General features: G+C 33.7%; 1 protein-coding gene across 1 annotated transcript in view; it reads left to right on the forward strand.

Moving 5' to 3' along the window:
* Positions 1-22,937, forward strand: part of LOC143149541 (trehalase) — a 59,904-nt gene that overhangs the window by 8,060 nt on the left and 28,907 nt on the right. Inside the window, exon 2 of the mRNA XM_076317033.1 lies at positions 19,514-19,630. Within this exon, the coding sequence (XP_076173148.1) occupies positions 19,514-19,630 (117 nt within the window). The remainder of the gene's footprint in view (positions 1-19,513; positions 19,631-22,937) is intronic.

The following is a 22,937-nucleotide window of genomic DNA, read 5'->3' on the forward strand; positions in this document are numbered from 1 at the left end:
CTTTAATCTCGTGCCGTGATTACTCGTTCCTAAGTTATCTTAAATTGATCGAAATTAAACAATTTAGGCGTGGAGCTGATTAAAGAATCGCGCCTAATTCTTTAATAAGATCCCATTTGGTGTTTAACACATTTAAAACATTGAATGTCGTCTTGAAAAGCAAAATTATGTATTATATTTTCAGAAGATATTTTTAGAAATTAAGTAAATATGTATGTTTTCAATTACTTATTTATGAAGCATATAAGAGTTTACATACATTTTTGCTTTCAAAGTATATTTATTCCGAAACATAATATTATCTTTCTCGATGAACGATGTGGACTAATCCATCAACTGATCAATAACCACATTAATATTAATATTTACCAAAAAGCCACTCGACGCGTGATTGTTTTCTAAACCCCATTTTAGAAAGCAAATCGCGTGATCGGTGAATGGTTAATAAATTCGAGTTAAAATATCATTTCTATCCCATTAAATTTCGCGCGATAAATCAGTATTGTAGGCGTTATTTCAAACGGTACCTACTTATATTTAAGTACGCTGTATATTTTACATCGTAAAATTGTTGATTTAAAAATATTACTATCAGGTCTGAAACATTTAAAAAAACGTTGCAAGACCAAGTGTTAATTCAACGTTTCGTACATTACTGGTCTTTTTCCCTATTTCGTTCCAGTAATACTTACAAGATATGCTAAACGGAAGTTGTCGCGTCAACGTGCATCAATTTCGATAAGAAGCTTATTATCAGAAGTGCAGAAAACAATTTTGTTTATTTCGAATTTCCTCAAAGCGTCACCCTTTCCGGCACATCGGTTAATCTAAACTTTGCATTTATTCGTTTGAAAACATTTGTGACCCCGATTGAATGCAATTTTATTTCTCGTGAATTTTTCTTTTTCCCGGAACATATTATTTATAGCATTAAATTGCTGTTAACTTACGATATCCTTATCGTTTAGGATACATACGCATTATCGATCGATAATGTTTTATCTTTATCTCATTTTTTGGAAATTATTTCATTCTTAAATTAGAATCATTCCGCGATTTTCGTTCTGTGTTCGAATTTGGCCGTTTATCAAAAATCTAATTACTCTGAAAAAGTCACCGACGAGCAGTGCAAACGAGATACGACGCACATATAACAATTTTAATCTTGTTCACTGTTGGCACTTGAAATAATAACAGTGATGTTGCAGCACTTTCGACGCGATTAAATTTAATTGAACCGACCTTATTGTTCCAATGGGAATTCAGTTCAATGGCTTACCTTCGAGTTCAAGGCTAATACATAATTCATTGCCGTCTTGCAACCAGATCTCCACTTTTTTTTGTTACTTTTACTGTCTGTTCCATGGAGAATTTACATTTCAATGAAAACTAATTTTTGTCACTCACTTTAAGACAATATCACAACAGATGCAACGTAAGAAGCTTTTATAAGTAATAGAAGCTTCGTTAGTACTCGTAATGTGTACCAACGTTGGATATTAACATTCAATACTTAAAAATATTGAAGAGGTTCAACCAAAAGTCAGAACATTGAAAATATAAAGAAAATTGTCACTATTGATAATTGGATCTTAAAACCAAAAGAGTAACACGATTCTTTGTTATTAGACAAATTGAAATCAAAAACTGTTTAAATTACTAACCTAAGTGGTGGTTGGGTAGACGTGCCTGCGTTGTTCGCGTGTAACGAAGCTTATCTTCTACTGGTGAGAAATTACTTAGTTGTTTTGACGTCGATACAGTTTTGTCAACAAATGATAATAGGTCGCGTTTATTTAAATTTTTGAAGAAAGAGAGCTAAAAATTCCTTAATATTACGAAACCGTACCCTAGATTTTAATCTTCGATAGCATACTTCAAGGGGGATCGAAATTCATTCTGGACACTTGAGTAATGTGGCTCGTAAGAGTAAACAATCGCTATTGGCACCGGGTAACCTTTCAGCTAGTTCAAAATGTCCGTTCCAAAGGAATGGTTTCCTTGCATTGGCGCACCCTTACGAGGCCATAGATTGTTGAATTCCGTTTCCTTTGCATTATCAGTTTCACATCGCGGATTCGTGGGATCGTTCAAGTGGGCCACGACAACCATGGAAAGTTTCAGTTACAAAGTCTAGAAATTTTCGAAGCAAGAGAACAAGTGAAACATTCAAACGATAGAACGTCGAACTTCCCCCGGACGAGATATACCAACTTCTTTAAAATTTCTCGATTCGTTCATGGGTATGAGTTCGCGGCAGAAGTTTTCGGTTTTTTTTTCTTTTTCCTTTTTTTCTTTCGGTGGCGAAGCAAGTACCGTTTTCTATGGAAGTACAGCCGTTTCGATCTCGTATAATGTCGCCATAAATGCGGCTTTACGATCCCGATGAAAGCCGGCTTGTCGATGTTCCATAAATATCGGGGCACAGGTTGATGTCAAGGCAAAGTGGTCGATGATAACGGCACGCAGTGTCCTCGTTACAGATCGGATTATAATCCAAGAACCTGTCGAATTCATGTTTACTTCCGGCAAATGGATCTTTACGAGCCGTATATAGAATAAACCTGTTAACGGTAATGCACGAAAAATGTGCGCAGTTATTTTTAATTATTTGCTTATAGTCTCATGAACCACTCGAACGGGTTATCAACGCCGGTTGAAACCACGATAGAATCCCGTTACACGTACCTCTGTTATCCGAATCCATTATTCGAACAGTCTAACTGTTTTTATTATTCTTTTTATTGAAATATTTTTCCATACCGTGAAAGTGAATAGTTATAAGGGTTGTTTGTGCCTCGTCGTGCATTTGATCGAGACACTGAATTGTAGTTACTGTTTCATTAAATAAACTGAACGAATGTTTATAAATAAGTTAAGGTATACAAGAAAACGAGGTTCACGGTACACTAATATGACGATGATCGTGTGACAGGATGAATCTTTTCAATTAAGGAAAGAGTCCATTGTCACGTGAATCTACTCGACTTTAACATTTCGTTGAACCGTAGTAAAAGAAGGTTTAGCAAGAGACACAAGTATTCAGTTTGAAAATTAAACTTAGATTGTCCGATTTATTCGCACGTGGGTCTATATACACAGTCTTATCCTGTTGGATTGTTTTGGGGTGCAGTAGATCAGAGTGAGGGCTAGGACAAAGTTTAGCTGATGTCATCCAGGTACTGTCATTTCTGGATTATGGATTGTTTTTGGTGAGTCGCAAGGGCAAGGTCCGGCTGATAATCTAACGGTAGATAATCTTTGAATGAGATGATAAGAACGATAAGTCGTTTGATGCCTCACACTCTTCTTCTTGGAAATATTTTTGGTCCTCCAAAGTTAACGTACTTCCTTATTCTGGATATCTGTTTTGGTAGATCATGTAGTTGGTTCATCTTTGAACGATGAGTTGTTTGATGCTTCACATTCCTCTTCTTGGAAATACTTTTGGTCCTCCAAAGTTAACGTACTTCCTTGTTCTGGATATCTGTAATTTTGATACTACAAATTATTTTCTTCAAATATCAGAGCATCATTTTTATTTTAAAGATACAAATAGGTAAATCATTCATAGCCGTACGCATTATTTGATGCGATAAAAACGAATTTTTTATTCTGGGGGTAAATAATCATGTAAAACGGTTGAATGGAATACAAGTTTCCTGAAGATAATAATATTTATCAAAATGAAATCAAGAAATATATATACATTGTAACCACTACTGTTTTAGATTATCTTATTTTTTGACATCCATGAGTTCTGAGAACAAAAGTAGTATAGATAAGACAAAGTTGAAAATACATTCTTCTCATTTGCATTTCGGATATCTGTAAACATTAATTTTTCGAAATAAGATAAAATCTTAATACATTTTATTTCAAATCGTAAATACTGTTGGAAGCAACATAAATATTACCGAAGGATAAATTAATTATGATTAGCTTGACTGTATGAATTACATATTTCTTTATGAATGCGTGAAAGAAATATTAAAAACCAACAAAATTGCATTAAAAATTTCTAAATACAAACATTGATTGATCGTGACTTTATTTTCAATTATTAAAAGTCCCTTAAAAATTATAATTATATTGTAACATTTATAAATGCGTACGTTACAGATCCGAAGCATAGTTAGGCAATCCAATTTTGCGAGAACGAGAGGTTAATTTTATTGTTACTCTCAAGTTTCAATTTACCAATATGATAATAAAAAGTAAGCGATGTTTGATTGTCAACTATTAAATTTTTATATGAATCAAAATGTGGCAACAAAAGGATCAATGTAGAGGACTAGAATATATATTGGGTGCAATTTTACGAACTCGTACTTCCGCTACCGAATGCAAACCTGTTAGAAATGAGTGCACGAACTATGCGATATATCGGAACGAAAAGAAAGGAAAATGCGGATCTCAGGAATAGAATGGACGAATTTTATTGCTCATACTAGCTGAAGATATTGAGGAAAATTATTTCACAGCTGTTCAAAGTCATAAAAGCGAACAGATCCATACCGTGGCTAGAGCAATAAGCGAGTATTTGCAATAAAGTACACTTCTGGTTGCACGAAGCATCGAATTGAAACGATAAAATGGTTAAATATGTAGAACGAAGATTTCCATAGCTTCAAATTTCGGGTACAATATTTTCTGGAGTACCGAAAAGTTGCGCCATAAAAATATGAAATATCAAAATGATTTACACAGTTCTCGGACATGTTTCAAACACCTGTATTTTGCTACGTTTTATACACATATAAACATTAACTTGTATAAATACTCGCTTACTTATGTTTTGTTTATGAATAAAATTAATCACCTCTGACTTTAGCATGTTATTAACATTCATGATGTACTTATATATATATATGTTTGCAACTTAACAATGTATGGACTTAGCAATATATTATTCGTTGAACTTTCGAAGCATTTATTTAGTAGTAAAAAATGATATCAATATTATGATTCAATATTTATCAGAAGACAAAAAAATTATAAACTTCTTTAAGAAGCATTCACGGAGTCATTTTTATTATTTTTGTAGGTTTGTCGATAAAGTATAGAATTGTCAAATTTAGTCTAACATTTTTGACAAATTTAACTAACATTTTTCGAAAATAATCTAGCTTTTATACTGCCGTGATAAACGTTGATATCGATACTATCGAACATGGATAGCGATAGAAATTCACGACGATTCTCCCAAAACTCGACCACGCAAAAATTGAACAAACATAATCAGATTCAAGGAACTTCGAGTAGAGCTCGTAGCGTCCTTGTCACGAATTCATTATGAGACAATATTTGTCCCACTCAACGAAAGTGTGCACTCGATAATGTTTCTTTATCTGACTTCGGACTTCTTAAACGAGTTCAACGCTTCACACACGTATCCTTATCAGCGAAATGCTTCCATAAAAACCACGGATATTTTAATTGCCCGTCAGTCTGTTAGAAATGGTAGCCACCGTGCGTCGTGTACATAAACATTGCATAAGCTTCAATCCTGTTTTCGTTGACTTTTTCCAGTATTTTTAAAATCAACTAGATCTTCGCAACAATTATGAATGGTCTTATGCAACGCGTATTCTCTAGACACATTTTTTAATAGTGGAAATATATAGTTTCTAAATAATAGTTAACATATAGTAGTAAATTCAGCTTACAAACCTGCTATCGAAAGAACATTGTCATTTTTCAGAATTTCAAACACATTTTTATTTAATACGGATATGATGAGACGTTATACCACAATGAATACTTTAAATCAGAAATTCCCGAAACTTGCAAATATGCAAGCTCGATTTTTAATAAGATCCGTGAATTTTTGTTAATTAGAGAAAAAGAATGATATTTTCAATTGATTCTGCTTCCAGAGTTGATGTACCATAAGCTAATAAAATTGATTAGCGATGCAGCGACATCGCATGTAACAATAACCTAAGTTAGTTTCTTTTCACGCTGTTTACAAAATAATTTTATTTATCTAATTAAAAAATCTCTAACGTAATTGCCACTTCTACTTTCGACACGTTTCTGTATTTAAATACGAGAGCCAACGTTTCATTTCAGCAGGGGACCAACAAAACTTCTCGAAAGCGTGAAACGTGTACACGATACGCTTAACTAGACTCGGTGTACTACTCAGTTAATGATTCTTTCGCGTGCATAACGCGGTAAATCGCGAAAGTTCTAGCAGTGAAAGAGATAATTGCTAACTGAATTCTTCGAATGAATCAGGAAGAATTGTGCCTGGTAGAATCTCAGTGCGATGTAATAAGAATCTGGCCAGGTATCAACACGCTTGAACGAAATTCGTTGCAATTCCTGAGAATGCCAACATTCCAAAACGAAGAACATTCAAGAGGAACGTGATAAGGGTGCACCGAACGCTGGGAAATCACCGGGTCAAAATACAGGCTGCGGAAATTGAATGGAGAACAGGAAGATAAAACTGAAAAAAGAGAAAAATTCCTGGGCATACTCGACGCCCAGCTCGCCAGTTTCTGCTAGCATGCTAGCAGTGTTGTTATTAGTAATCCATGGCATCCTCGTGAAAATTTTCCTGTGCCACATCGAGCATCATTCGAGCTGTGACGGTTTTACGAAGCTTTTAATACACTGAATAATTTAAATTCCTTATCGACACTTCATTTTCCCTGTTATCGTGGAAATTCGTAACAATGCCAGGAGAATTTATTGATCGCAAAAAAAAAAAACGAAATATCATTAAAGAATGATCGATTGCTTTGAATAAACCGAGATACGGTTAACCACGGATTTATATTATAAATACGCGAACACTGCCGAAATAAAAAATTCCAATTAAAGCGGCACTAATCTTTCAATTGTCGATGCCAACATCATTGGTATTCGTGTCGAAAGAATGCAACACACTCTATTGTGTATCACTCGATATTAGAAACTATTTTGAAAGAATTATTTCTGAGAGCTTATAGATACACGAAACGTTCCACATAATCAATAAATTTTCAGCTACGCAATACAAATATTAATCGTAATTACGATTGCGTCGCTGACGAAATGAAAACGATAAAGAACAAAAACAAATGTAATACATTACTTGAAGAACAATACCAACGAAACGTGTTTTATTTAATGGTAATTATGCATTGTCTTAGGTACGTAAAATCTCAATTGCCCTTGTAAATTTTAATATTTCTCTAATGTTGTTCGTGTATTTCTAACATCGTAGAATCTATCGCTTTCAAAATTTATTTAAGCATCGATGTGTTCTCAAGGTAGACGCGTAGATTAGAGATGAAGAAAGTAGCAAGAATAGAACTGTTGAAACAACGAGTTTTCCATCTACCACTCGCGCAACTTTATTAAATCATATTTTTCATGTTACAACTTATAAGCTGCTGTCACGATTACGAGGACAAAGTGAATCCGAAGAGAATCGTTCGAAGAAAGAACCAGGGAGATTGACAAGTGCGACCGGCTCTTCAATTGACCCGTGAAACCTCGGAATAGTTCAATCTCATACCAACCCAAACGATAAGCTGGGGTGGAAAGGTTAAATTACTTCGATCAAAGAATCAATTCGATTTACCACGCTGAACTCGATCCATAAAAAAGAAGTTAGTCTGCGGAGAAACTCTAACGTCCTGTTAATGATCAAGGGAAGTGCAAGAAGCCCTTCAATGAAAACAAAATTTTCAAATGTAAACTTTGAGTGAAAGCAAAGTTGATGGAAACTATAATTGCACACAAACGATCCACTTTACTTTAATTATTGCGAAGTTTGAAATAATCACTGGATTTCAATATTGAAACTGCCCCAAGAAATGAAATTCTATTGTAGAGATAATTAAAATCAGCTAACCTTGTGACAAATTCCACAAATTAATTCCCGTGTATTGGATCCTTTAACAATAAAAGTCACTTGTGAATGGAAAAAATTTCCATAATTATACGAATTCGTTGCAGCGAAAATGAATCTTTCCATTGATTGAATCATTTTGGCTTAACAAATCGTAAGTATGTAATTAATTGAATAAGATTTGTTAATTTCTTGACGATAGTTTATGTACTTGATCAATATTGACTCGTGGAAGTATACGGCGGGTTATTGTAAATGTTTACAAATTCGTAGAACATCGACTATCTTTAACCCTTATTGGTCAAAGTGTTCTTTGGAAATAAATTCATAATTACCACAAAATAGTTTTCAATTTTCACCTATTAACATTTCTCTCTGGAAATAGTTCTTCGCGGAATATTAAGGCAGGGAGATAGATAAAATTTTATTCCCGTTTTAAAGTTCGCAATATTTTACCTGTTGCTCCAAGAAGCAGGTCCACTCGTATTAAAATATGTACGCTCGCGTAACACGGTACACTCTTGAACGTGTCTCTGAAAACTCGAGCTCGTCAAACTGTACACATCTTCCCGCGATTCAAACGGACTCTTTTTAAAATTCTATTATTTATCCCGTTTTGTATCCTATTTGGAACGGTATTATATTCGTGAAATTTACGCGGTCACGATTGCACGATTGCAAATGGAAATTCAAATGTCGAATAATTTACAATCCCCCCCTTGTGCGTTTAGTTGCTCGATGTCGAGACACGCTCGTTCGAAACGACAAATTTTTCACGCAATGCTGTCACGTATTTTATTTTTTTCAAATTGTAAACTCGCCCAACGACACGTATTTTCGAAGCGATAATTATGTGGATAAACCATTTTCATTGAAAAATATCGTTTTACTTGTTCTGGAAAATCTGAAATTTCGTCGTATCGCGTTACAGCATAGGTAATAAATACTCTCGAGGAAAATACTTTTGGAGTAAGTACTCCTTATTTTCGAACATAAATAATCGATGATTCGTAAATAATAAGATCTACTTAAACTTGAAATCGCAGGTTATTTAGTATGATGTGATGCTGCTTAAACAAAATACGAATGTATTAAAATCTCCCTAAAGTGATTTGCAACCTACTCGTAATCTGCTCATCAAAGAGATTCATCAAGCTGAACGCTTGAAAGGATTTCCGTTACACGAATGAACAGTTAACGTTCCAGGTGACACCATTTCGAGGGTTATTCTATCAACGCAACGATGTAATTTTCTGATTGAAGTTAGCAGAAGATTCAGAGAATCGTTTGTGTTAAGTATAATCAACAATACGCAGAATAGAATTCTGAATATAAATAAAATTAATATTCTGTGAAATTAGAGAAAGTATCGGACACAGAGATATTTCCAGAGTTCATAGTTTGGCAAATAATTATGGGAATAATCTAAATTTCTTTGGAGAATCTGTCACTTTCGAGGCTACGTGTACATAATGAAAAAGCAATAGTAGTAAAGAACAATTAACATTCTCTGATCAGAGGATTGTGAACGGCTGTAAACAAAAAGAAAATCGACCGCGAAAGGAAAGAAAATTGAATCTCATTCATCGGTAACAGCTTTGTCCTTCGTTAATTGATTTTTCTCATTTTATTATGCACATAAAAGGATCAACTTGTACAATTTATAGAATTCTTATCGAATCGCACCAAACGATTGATACCTCTAAATGAATCAGGTTTTCGTTACCGACCAGCACAATCGAATCGATAGAAAGATTACAAAATAGTTTAAATAACGCTTCAACATTACTTCTCGGTTTTCCACGTTATCTCTGCTATTGTCGCTGTCTTTCGCAAATATAAAATGATCATTAGCAGATAAGACGGAACCGTTTCTTTCATCAAACGATCGTTCACCGCGCGATTTACTTCGTTGAGCGACCAATAGTAAAACGCTTTATAGGATTCCAATTACACGAACTGTCGCTGTTAACCATCTTGCTGAGTCCATTTCACAGTTTATAGTTTCAATCCTTGCCAATAGGTTTAACAGTTCCAGGTTTACGGGCAGATTCTCCGCAATAACGATCGAGAAATCAATAACAGGCCTTGTGAGCATCTTAGGCTTGTATGTAGGTAGGTAATATCTTTAGGAGTCCGACGAACGGACCAATCACCGTCTGTTTCGTCCTCTTCGAAGCCAGTAGCTTGGTAGTCTTTCTTTACGGTTTATTTTATACTTTACAAAATGTTTAGGGAACATAGTGTTTTTTAAGATGTCGGTATTCCAAGCGAAAACATTCTTCAACGCTTCGTAGACGAAGAATTAGCTTCTTCGATCGATTTGGCTTTACGTCATTCTAAAACGAATATCTTGAATTTCGATGGTTCATTGGTTCTTCGTACTTGGATCGAACTGTGCTTAATTAAATGGTAGTCTGGTTCGCAATTTACGAGATACTTTCATCGAAGTAGTCAACTAATATAACCCGTTTCAATTTATTTCGTGAACGTTAGAGAACGTGTATGGTATATTAACCGAGAAGCTTAACGATTTCGGATACGAATAACCGCAATTAGAGCGCTCGACGTTCATAGGGTCTTGCGGTTTTGCATAATTTTGACTTTAAACTGCCTCGTTTTCGACAACTGAAAGCAATCCTGCTTTAATCTTCGTTTAAAATATTTTATTTCAATTATACGAGGCATTTTATCAAATGTATTTTGAGGATTTGTATGATTTCTGGGACCACAACAAGACTGAACCGACTCGAATTACACGATTCTGTTTTTTTATGAAATTTGCAGAACAACGCGTGTTTAACAGAGTAAAAATGTACCCAAGCTGTTTCTTAATACGTGGGAAGTATTGCAAGGACAGATTCAGAATTTAAAATCAAGAAAGTTTATGTAAACATATAGGTATTCGTGACCTCCTTTTCAAATTACATTCTTGTTTATATTCTATGAATATCTTCGTCCAATTAGTCATTCAAGGTTTCAGCTGCAGTTTAGTATTAATATCTTTCATTTTTACTATGAGATTAAGAGAAACGTATTATCACAATTTTGTCAAAACTAGATAATTAATATGAAAGAAACTTTTCACCAAATTGTTTTATTTTATTCTGTATATTTTTATAAATACGCGCATAATTATCGACCGACCAAATAAAAATGTAAAATGTTCTACTAATCACATTATCGGTGTTTGGAAAAGTGTCTCGCGTTTATTAATTGAAACATTTAATCATTTATGATGTCACTATCAGAATATTTATTATATGAATCCAGGGAAAGCTCTTTATAAAACTCGTTATAAAAATCCATAAAAGTATCCGAGGTATTTAATAAACGACTACACTCAAGTTCTTCACCCTTTAAACACGAAAACGCCTACCGTTCAACCCCTTGACAGTTTGTTTTATCGCCATCATGCTTTCAGCTCTCTCAGAGATTTGTCTCGGGCAATATTTTGTCTTATTTGCATGTTATTGAGATATTCGTCTTCGAGCGCAGACACTTTTCTTATTTAACGTTTCATGTCATGCACTTTCACGGAACATAACCGTTTGAATCTTATAAGGCTTCAAAAACAGGGTTTTAAATTAACCTGAAGAATATTTGAATCTTAATTGTATAATATTTTTGTACGGTCTTGGAAAATAATCATTTTACACAAAAATCCGATTTGTGCGGCAAAATGCTTCTCCTTTCTTGTGTAAAAATCAAAATTTCCGTTTGCTGACGTGTAGGGTCTAGAATATCGAGTATTGAGAATTTTATTTCATTTCTATCGAAGAAACTACAATTTACCATTTGGTCAATTTTACGATACGCATCTCTCCTGAGTTTTCAATCACTGTAAGGGATACTTCCTCTACATTTCTCGGTTTCCCTTCGGATAAAAAAAAAATTGGATCTCTAGGCAATGAATTTAATCTCTCCCACATCGGATGAAATACAGCTCGATACGTATCTTATTTTACGATTTATCTTATCAAGTTGATCCCAGATTGCCTTTCTCTGTTCAATCTTTTGTGATCTCACGACCTAGTGATTCTCCCATGATTATTGACATAAGTACTACACGAGGAAAATACGTTTATTCACGATAAAATTTATTAGTACTAAAAGTTAAAGATACGTTCGAAGTCGTAAACATCGTGTTCCACTCAAGCAGATATTACTCCATCTTAATTAACTCGATTTCACCAAGGCACTCATACTTTAGACGAACTTTCCGTGTAGTTTCCAATAACTTTAGAGGTATTTATCCGACCTTTCGACGTGTTTGGCTGTCAAGAAGTATAAATTGAAGTTTTCTCGGTTAAAGGATTTAATAAAGAGCAGAGAATAAGGAAAATCTTTTCGAGTGAGAGACTTTGGTAAGAAGGTCAACAAACTTTACTCAATACGAAAAGTGCATATCTTCGCTCGCTTCGTATACGAACAAATTGTCTAAAATACAATCACAACTGGAACAATTTCACGTGTTCCTTCAGATAAATAGTTGTTTATTTTCTTTTAAATTTTTCAAATCTTACTGGATTAACTTATCCTTTCTCGTGTCTCATGTAACCTCTACATAACTCAAAACTACACAACTCATGTGCATAGATCGATATATGTATATAATACACATGTGATGATTTTTCTCTATAATTTCTGTTACATAATTTGTAAGTATAGGCACACTTACACGTGTATTTGTTAATTCATCAACATTTCCAAAATTTATGTAGTTCTTTATTAGAGCTCTTTTGAATTCTAGTTGTTCATCATTTCAACTGTAAAAAATACGATACGAAGGGTTAAAAACGTTTTACTAAATAAAACAATAAAGTTTGAGAACACTTTCACTTATTTATAAGATTATTTTTATCACTCGAGTCATCTGCTGAATATTTTAGATTGTTATAAAATTTCTTTCATCTCTATCGAAATACAAATGCCGAAGTGATATTCTTAACACAAAATCGTTTAAAATATTTCAATATATTTTTATTACCACTAACATTTTTTATCTAGCGAAAGCTAACATGTTATACAAACCTTATCATTTTTAAAGATTGTTGGTCCAAATTTTATTTAATTTATATCTGTATTACAACAGAATTTTATTGCATTGTATTTTGATTCAAAATCAAAATTTCAATTTTTCGAAATCTAAAAGTTCTACTTTTTCGAGTTCGCTATAAATTTAAATCTGTGGAACAGTTTATGCTGAATTATATCCCGAGGATCCAGATAAAATCACGCGATGGGAAGAGTGTTGATTAGGTCGATTGAACAAACCATCACGAAACCTTTTCTGAAGGAAATTTACTCTCCCTTCAAGCCGATAGGTGATGCCGATTTCACGAAATAACCTTAATCAACTTAGGGGAGCCACCAAATATTACCATTAAGGAAACAGAAAAAAGTGGTGGACCAAAAAAATATGATAATGAGGACAAGGTTTCATAATGACGATTTTATCCCAAAAGATATTCTTCTTTATTTTTAAGATCCACTTTAAACTCGTGTTACATGAAACTGTTTCGTAAAAATTCGTGTAGATAACTCGAAAAATGCAATATTTCGTCAGTTACGTGCTACGTTTCAAGAATTTCTGTACAAAAACAAATTTCGAGGGAAGATTACCAAAAACGTGATTTTTACAACCAATTAATGTACTGGAAAAATTTCCATTTCGGGCGTGTACGTAATTTGTTGCCAAATTTTTACACGAGTCTGACGAAGTTCCACCGGTTGAACGATAAGATAATAAGACGAGAAACAGGTATCCCCTAAAAAAATTCATGGCTCTACTTGGGAACGGTTTGCTCCGCCTGAAATATCCTTGAAATGATCTAAGGAGTGGCTCCTCTATGGAGAAGCAACTACCCCGAAATGGAGACTTTGCGATTTATTTTATCGTTGGACCCTTTGGAGTATCTCATATATTCTCTATACCCTGCTTTCGGTACCTACGTTTTATACGATAGCATTTTTTCCACGTTGTCTGAAACTCCGAGGCTCGTACTTTGCAATCATTATATTTTACTTGCTGAAAAGTGCGATGTAAATATGTTTGTCGAAACACGATATGGAAAATTTGTTTACGGTCGCCATTTTTCTTCGAAATTCATAACTTGATTTACATCCCGCTTGATCGAACAATCGTTGAAATTTCTAAATACCTGTAAAATTTGTATGAAATTATTCTACGATGTGAGACTGACTTCTCCAAATATTAAGTAGAATTGTTTCCTATAATTCGATTTCTACAAAAGGTTCATCGAATAGTTTGTAATCTTGTGTTTACTTTACTGCATCCTTTAATTAATTAAAGCTTCCACGAATTGTTAATCAAGAACACTTGTAATTTATTGCCTCCAGAGGAAGCCTAGACTGCTGATCAATCTAAAAGAAAAGAAAGAAAAAAATGCGATGTAATCGTGCAAAGTGAACTGTTCACAAAGAAATTAATTGCAATTGTTGCAAGTGATTAGATGTTTAAACAACGTGCAAAGAGTGTTGCGTAATTTCTTTGCATTTTAACATTGAAAATTAATATTACGTTTTCGTTTATCATGGGTTAACAGTTTTTTTTCCATTTATACTGAAATGTGTGTTTTCATTTCTGATTGCAATAGGCAAACATCAGGATAATATAAAGTTACCGAAAATGTATCGAATAAAAAGAAGATTATTGAAAACGTAAGTCTGCAATTGTTTTTTGATACGACGATGTTAAGATATTTCTAAATACTTATATTCAATGGTATTCGACATAATGAGGGCTAAAATATAGAAATTTAAATACGTGAAAGCATAAGAAGTAGTAATAGAGAAAGTAAGGTGAAAGGATGGGGTTCAGAGTAACGCCGTGTTGCAACCTAACCCCAGCAATATTACCGTAGATCGATTGAAAAGAGATTATAGGTATTTCCAGAGTTAACGTTACTATATTATCTTTATTAACATTTAATTATCGAGTGTCGAAGGTTTTTTGCCTCTCTGAAAATCTCTGCAATTTTCCTGATATCCGACTCATCTACCGCGATAATCGCTAGTAACATTACTATCGCTATTATTCGGGAACTAGACAATCTCGAACCAATGTACAGACAAATTTCTTTTCTTATTTTGGTTGCTTCTGTACGTTCTCAAAGAAGCACCCTATACAGTAGTTACGAGTTAAGAATTATTTTCAACGACTTTAACCCTTTCACGCTTTCGTCTGTCAGAAACAGGGCCAAGGTAACAAGTACCAAACTATTTAGTCTGTCAGAGACACGAGCAAGGCGATACATCTGAATTGTTTAGTGTGCCACAGATACAGGATGACTTATTTTAAATGTACCATTTTCTTTCTCCCTTTCACACATTCTTTTTACGTTGTATTTTGTTTCAAGCTCAAACTGAAAACCCAGTCTGCTTTTGAAATCAGTATGACATCATTTATCAAACTGTTTACAGAAGACGTATTCCTTCTACTGTTGGCGAGATGCTCTCTTTTATATAAAGTATATACAGGGTGTCCAGTGAGGTATTCAACAAACTTCATCTCCGTGTACAGCGAGTCATTCTAAACAGAAAATGTCGTATATTTTGCCATTTTGGTTAATTACATTGAAAATAATAATACTTCCGATATTGTCCGATTCATTTTATTACGAATTTAGTCGTTTAAATCAAAGCTGTGTAGCTCAGGCCGGCTGCAGAAGCCAAAGTTGCATTCCCACCACTGACGTTGAGTCTACCATGAGCTACAAATGAAGTATAGTCATTTAGAATAAACGCAATAGTCAAACATAGCTACCGAACCGCCAGTTGTGCAGTTCTGGTCTAGATAATGAATTTTTTACCGAGATAAACATTGTTTATGTTGGTTTCAAGAGCAGAGAGATTGTAGGTATTTCCCTATTGGGAATTATTATAAAGGCAGAGCTTGCGCATAGCATTCAATTCACGTTTCAGTCGTTAAATTTATACCGTATACTATCATATGTTGTTTAAAACGATCTACTGAACACACGAGCGAAATTTATTACATACCACACCGGATACTCTGTACATGCGAAAAATAAAATTTATTTCACTGAATATTTTATTTCATTTGTATATTATATTGTTATTAATACGTGTTATATATTTATCTATAACATATACAAATAAAATAAAACGTTTACTGAAGTAAATTTTAAACATATTTCATATTTTATATTTTCTTTGACTTTTCCCTCTTAAAATGTTTTCGTAGTAAAATTCCTACGATACTGAAATTAATGATAAATTTTCCGTAATCGGCACGAAAAATTTGCTCCTGTCTGGTAATTGTTCTTGATGTGCTAATAAAGACAAAATTCTTGAAGAAAAGAAAATTTTACTGTCATGCTTGTAGTGTAATAATATGTCCATATTACAAGATTTGCTATACGCGGCGTACTCCTTAACGTGAAAAATGAGAAAATAAGTACGTATAAAACATGTTCCCTTTTTACAAAAATATCGAAAATAGTAATGAATTATTTTTCAAATTGAACATTGGATAACGATCCCTTGAAAATTTTGCTTTTTTATCGATTAAAAATTAAGGATACTTAATAAGTTAAAACATTGAACGAAGTTACGTTCAACATTTTACCGATGAAAAAGTCATTAATGATACTTCTCGTTAGTTTCTTATCGTAAAATTGTAGCAATTTTTGACAATAATAATACACGTTACATTAGTATACGTGTACTTATTTATCAAAATTCTACAATTCTACAAAGTGTTCAATTCTACAAACTATTCGTTAGAAAATTGAAGTTGTCCATAATAGGATTCCATCAATCAAAAGAGACTCTCGATACCTGCTCCCAAGACATCGGCGATAAAATACATCCGGCTGGAAGAAAAACCATAATAGGGTGACGAAGGTCGACAACCCGAACAGGATCGTTATTTTTTCGGCTGACCGTGACGAGTATAAAATCTAGGATACGACGCCGTGGTTACGATAACATCGCGCCTCTTTTCATCTTACAGAGGGAGGAAACGAACACGTTGGAAACACGACGAGACAAAAGGACATCCGAAGCCTGAAAGCGGGAGCACTCGATTCTTGTTCCACTTTTTCAATGGGAAACGATACCGCCCGGGGAAATCAACAGATTTTTCGAAATTTCGGGAACAAATTACGTTGCAGGAAAAGGGACGGAAACATATTTGAACGAATAGAGAAAAATACAGGGTAATGAGAGTGACGCGGATGTTTTACAAGTTATCGAACGACACATTTTTCGTATCGAGATGGAAATTCCTGATACTGCGTTTGATAAACAATGGCCGCTACGTGCAATAAAATATTCTGTTTAACTTGTGCACGGTATTTACAGAGTAACATTTTCACAGTTTTATTACACGGATGAAATAATTCGTTCGAATCAAGTCGAAAGGGAGTGATTTCGCACGATGTTTTATATTGACGTGTACAATATTTCATCTCCGAGATTAATTAGCGAAAGAGTAAACAATTTCGTATTGAATGGGTTGATATGTTCACCTCTACAGTTTCACTGATATTCAATGACCCTTCCCTTTTGTAATTCCGCCCAATTTGATGTCACAAAGTTCGATGTAAGCGGTTAGGAATTATTGGCGGCTTTAATACGAACGGGTTGTTCTCGAGTCTTCGCTCTTTAAACAGTACGCGATAAAGTGGCTCAGATAAAATGAAAGATCAATAGATAACACAAGTATGTTTGAAAACAGAAAGTGGTGAATGTAAGTTTACTTTTGCTACCGTAATGAACGGGAAATCGGTTAACGAAGATCTTTAGAGACATTCTCACAAATATCGTCTGTTAAATAATTATTCATTCGTACGAAAACAAATGCCTTTAATAACATGGATCGATAATGTGCAATTTGATTCGTGACCACGATTTCGATGTTTGCTGGTAGAATGTCTTTTTATCTCGTAACGGTGTGTGACAAGGGAAACAAAATTGCAAAAATTCGTTCGTTCAATGATCGAAACGGATGCCAACTATTTTTTTTATTAACGAGCCGATATTGGCATCAGTCCCGAATTAGCTTTCAACCGTAATTCGCTTTCGTTTGCTGAGTATGTAGAACAGTAGGCGCCGTTACGACTCAGTTTTCTTGGTTCCTGTCAAATGTGTGCCAAACCCGCATAGACTATACATTTTCACGGCTTCGTGTTCGTCCCTATACATCTATATACAGGATACTCTGTCGCGCGAAGGATATTTATCATCGAATTTTTATCTCAATGTACGATCCAGAAAAATATATTTTACCCGATACATCCGACTACGGTCGTCGTACGGGTGGTACGAAAATAAAACGATCCTCTGCAAAATTTGTATGTCTTTTTTTTGTTTCAATGGTACACCATCGGAGACAATAGTTAAAATCGATAGCGATTATGATCAAGCTTCGACACTGGGTAACGTCTGAATGGTTCCTCGCGAGTTTCATTTATTTTGGACCGTTCTCGAAGACACTTCACCGTTTTGAAAAGCACGCTTTTGCAAATAAAAGATCAAGGTACAAAGTGATATTTTTTATTGTAGCGCGTGCAACTTCGTTTCAACGTGGCCCTAATAACTAGAAAAACGGATGAGAAGCTTTACGAAATTCATCCGACGTAAGTGTAATTATTTTTAACGACAAGGCGTCAAGTTTTCCGAATACTTTTCTTCAAAATTGCAAACATACGTCGATGAAATGTTTTTCGTCGATACGTTCAATTCCAAACTATGGAGTTCCTTTTGGAAATTATTTATAACGAGGATGCAATCTACTGTTATTTCTTCGTGTAAATGTTTCCATTGCACGAACGATACAACAGAACATTATTACTTTCTTACATTTCCATCTATGTTGAAAACCCTCTTCAGAAGACGTGTTCAAGCAGGACGTTTGCTTTCTTGCATTTAATGAGAAATGTTCTTAAAGTTGTGCGTTAATCATTTCTCTCTCGAGTTTGAAAATTTATTAATGTTATAATTCGAGCTCCCGGTTAAATAAAAAAGATGCTCGTTACGATGTAATTCTTTCAACTTACGAGAATTAATTTTAGTTTCTATCCATATCGATTGAAAGCGAAAGAAAAATTACTAACACATCTTTAAGGATATTTCTTTGTCAAACTCAAGGAAGAAAAAATCTTATCTACCGTTTTTTACATTTATAACTTTCTCGATGGCAGTAATTTATTCAGAGATAAAAAGTGACTAAGAATTATTTATCCTCTGTTATTGTTTATTATTACGTTTCGATTGTATAGATATACAGAATTTCACAACAAAATTTAGGTCGATTTAATCATTGATATACAACTTTCCGATTTAACAATAATCGGATCATCCAGTAAACGGCTCAGAAAGTTGTTGAACCGGATTATTGATTTTTACTACTGACCCGCGAATGTAATTTTGATGGAGCATTTTAAAAAACGATTCCTCGAAGATTACATTGTTATTAAAGCAGTAGAGTGGAGCACCAGGCATGTCGCAAAAACTGACGAACAAAACATAATCACAGAAATACTCATGTGATTAATAGAGGCTAAAGTTTGTTCTTTCTCAAGATCACGATTAATCATTCTCATTTTATTCGTGCACTGGACAAGATTTATGGTCCAGGAGAATTCTAATGCCTCATTGCGTTTCGACTTTCAGCAAAATCTATTGTACCGGAGAATTGCTGAAGACGATACAGCTCTCTAAAGTCTTTTCCGATAGCAAGACGTTCGTCGATCTTCATCAATTACAAGATCCTGAAGTGACTCTTGCCAAGTAAGTATCAATCGATTATATCTTAAACTGCACTCGTAGACGTTTACTTTCTTTTAGATTCGAAATGAAATTAATCGACAAATAAGGGAGTCGATTAGCCACCGTGTAATCCGTTATATATAAGTAGATTGATTAGCAACAGAACAGACGAGTTATAAGAGCATAGCATGCTTACATTATGGTTCGTATTCGAGCACTCTTCAGAAAATTATTAATAATTGGTTAGACTAAAAAGTAACGTAGGACAAATTAGTATTTATTGAAAGATAAACAAACTATAATATGTGGAAGTATATACGTATAGATTAATAATATCGAATATTGTGTGCGAATGAATAATAATAAATCATCTAGTAAATATTTATTGCGTTAATATTATCCAAAAGCATAAAAATCTGAGTTCAATCAATATCCAAGTTAATCTAAATGTGAAAGTATCGTAAAAACTTCAATTTCCATGAAAATAGTTACTGTAAATAGAAAAAGAAAGAATTTACGAGCAATAATGCCTGGTACTGTTCGACATGATTGACACAAGGTAAATGAAAAATTTGTAAATCGGAAACATATTCGTTGATTCTCTATCTCCCTGGTTGATCTTTTCAATTTGTTTAAATGAAAAATTTTGTGCATTCCTTTTTAAACAATACACTTTCGTTACACTTCTATTTATTTTATTTCATTTGTGTCGTTTATATATCATTGGGAATATCGATATTTTCGCAGTATTTAATTAGTGCGATTGGCAATAATATTGTATTTTCAAATTATATCCTAGCTAAATACACGCTAAGTGTTTGACAAATTTTTCACGAATCCTTATAAGAAAAATTTTTAACGCAATTTTTAGTTCTTTTCTACATAAAAAATTAACTCCTTGTCTGCTGTACTATGATTATCCGCCCCACTATATATTCTCTAATTGTCAATTATCACTTGTTGCTTGTTAAATCATTATGTTTTGTGTAATCTTTTCGGGATGACTGTTTTATATTGGTTGCTTCATTCGCGTAATTTTTTTGTTCTGTTTTCTGTCTCTTGACAAAGCGTTCAATATCTGTTCGGACAGTTTTACTCCCAGATTTATACCATGTAGTATTGAGAACAATGCGGAATATTTATTGATTGCATTGATTCAACTTTTCTAATATGGCTGCTAGCTGCTGCTATTCAATAGTTCGATACCATCTGTCCACACAAGCTACGTACAAGGTGTCCTACTAGGATCACGCCAACTTATGTAATATTATGTAATAGGAAGAAGTATTGTTTGAAAAATGTGTGTATTATTTATACACACAATGTGTATTACCAATAATGCGGTGATAATAGCTTCTTTGTATGCGACGACGCAGAAAAGATTTTAAGGTCAGCGTTGTTTATTTAAATGAAAAACTAGGTAGTTTTTTTAAGAAAGATACAGCAATAAATTTTGAGAATATAAGTAATGTTGTATTTTAAATATTGTTGTTTGTGTATATCCAGTTGTGTAGAGGCAAGAAGTAGACTGCCGTTCATAATTTGCTTAAAATTTTGATGCACGCATATACCTAATTTAAATAAATATACAATAAATAAAATTGAAAGAATAAAGTTAATAATAGCGACCTGCAATCAGTCTACATATGTATATTCACAGTGATAAGGATTCGTCAGGTGCAAAAGAAATTAGAACAATTAAATTTTTATTACGTTTCGACCCAAGTGTGGGTTTGCCTTAGAAATTTTAGTTTATTTGCACTACAAAAATTTATACAAGTTAGTAGATTTGAACATTTACTTCTTCTCATAAAACATTAGTAGACCTTAATATTGTGTAAATTAAGAATTACTTACTTGCAACATAATGGCACAATATTAAATTTCTATAAATTTATTAACAATAATGCAACTCAACCATGTCTAAAAAATATAAGTTTTTAAAACATCGTAATAATTTTTAATAAATGTATGTTTCACACGGATTAATCCGAAGGCTAAAACATGCACATCACTTTTATTATTTAATGTATGTGCAAAATTTTGTCAAATTTCTTCGTTTTAAAAAGAGACAATATAATACTACATTAAATATTAATTACATTAAATGGAGAATGCTCGTGCTTCTGTCGACTAAAACCAATACTTTAATTTGCTAATCAATAATTTACTCGTTAACACCATTCTAAATAATTTTTCACCAGGTGTGGTAATAAGTGAGTACGTGTAATCTATTAAACTTACCCGCTGGCAAGATCAACAAGCCAAATGGCAGAAACAAACAAAATCGAATTTAAAATTGTTAAAGACAATTCTAAATTTACCTTATGCAATAATGATAAATACAACGATAAAGGGGGTGTTACCAATCAATCGAGTGACGAGCGGGAGAATAACACTAACAAAAAACGTAAAATAATACCATATAACATACCTGGAGACAATCTGGATATGTGGCGGAACAAATGGTTAACCGATATACCCATTTCCAATGTATTTAGTGTACTAACGCAGGATACTAATGAAATGACAGAGCTCATAGATATTACTGTACCAAAGGCAGTTACACCTAGACCTTCCCCCATCCATATCGAAGCTCAAATTATTGAACCCTTACGCAAACTTCTTAAAAAAAAACAGCAGATAATAACTATACACTAAAACAATTAAAAGATAATCATGTCAAAGTCCGAGTAAATATAACGGAAATATATAGTAGAATTGTGCTAGCCCTGAAAGCGAAGAACGCAAACTTCTATACATACCAACTGAAAAAAGACAGAAGCTATAAGGCAGTTCTGCGAGATATAGATCCCAAAAGAAATACTAATGACATTATCAGCGAATTGAAAGATCTCGGACACCAGGCACACTTTAAAAACTACTTAGTAGACAATATTCACTGCAACATATCATTAAAAAGCCTTGATCAAATAGAATCAGCTGCGATTAATTTTACTAATCTTATTCAAGAGACAGGATGGATGTCTACCAAACCAGCGAAAAGTAAACGACAATTTAATTCATATCGAGAACACATTATTCAAAAAATTAAGTTCAAACGTAAAATAAAATACAAGTGGCAAAAGCAAGAAACTTCCTTCAAGAAAAACAGACTAAACGCAATCACCAAAGAAGTGAAACGATTAATACTGCAGCATTGCAATGATGAATTTCACTCGTACATCCATGGTCTTTCTCCCAACGAAGACACGAACTATTCGTTATGGGAAGCCACCAAACGGTTCAAAAGACCTACCACACTGTTCCATGCCATCGAGAAATCTGACTAGTGTTGCGACAACTATAAAAAAAAAGAATAAACAGT

Source organism: Ptiloglossa arizonensis, chromosome 7 (assembly GCF_051014685.1).
Source record: "Ptiloglossa arizonensis isolate GNS036 chromosome 7, iyPtiAriz1_principal, whole genome shotgun sequence".
Lineage (NCBI taxonomy): Eukaryota > Metazoa > Arthropoda > Insecta > Hymenoptera > Colletidae > Ptiloglossa > Ptiloglossa arizonensis.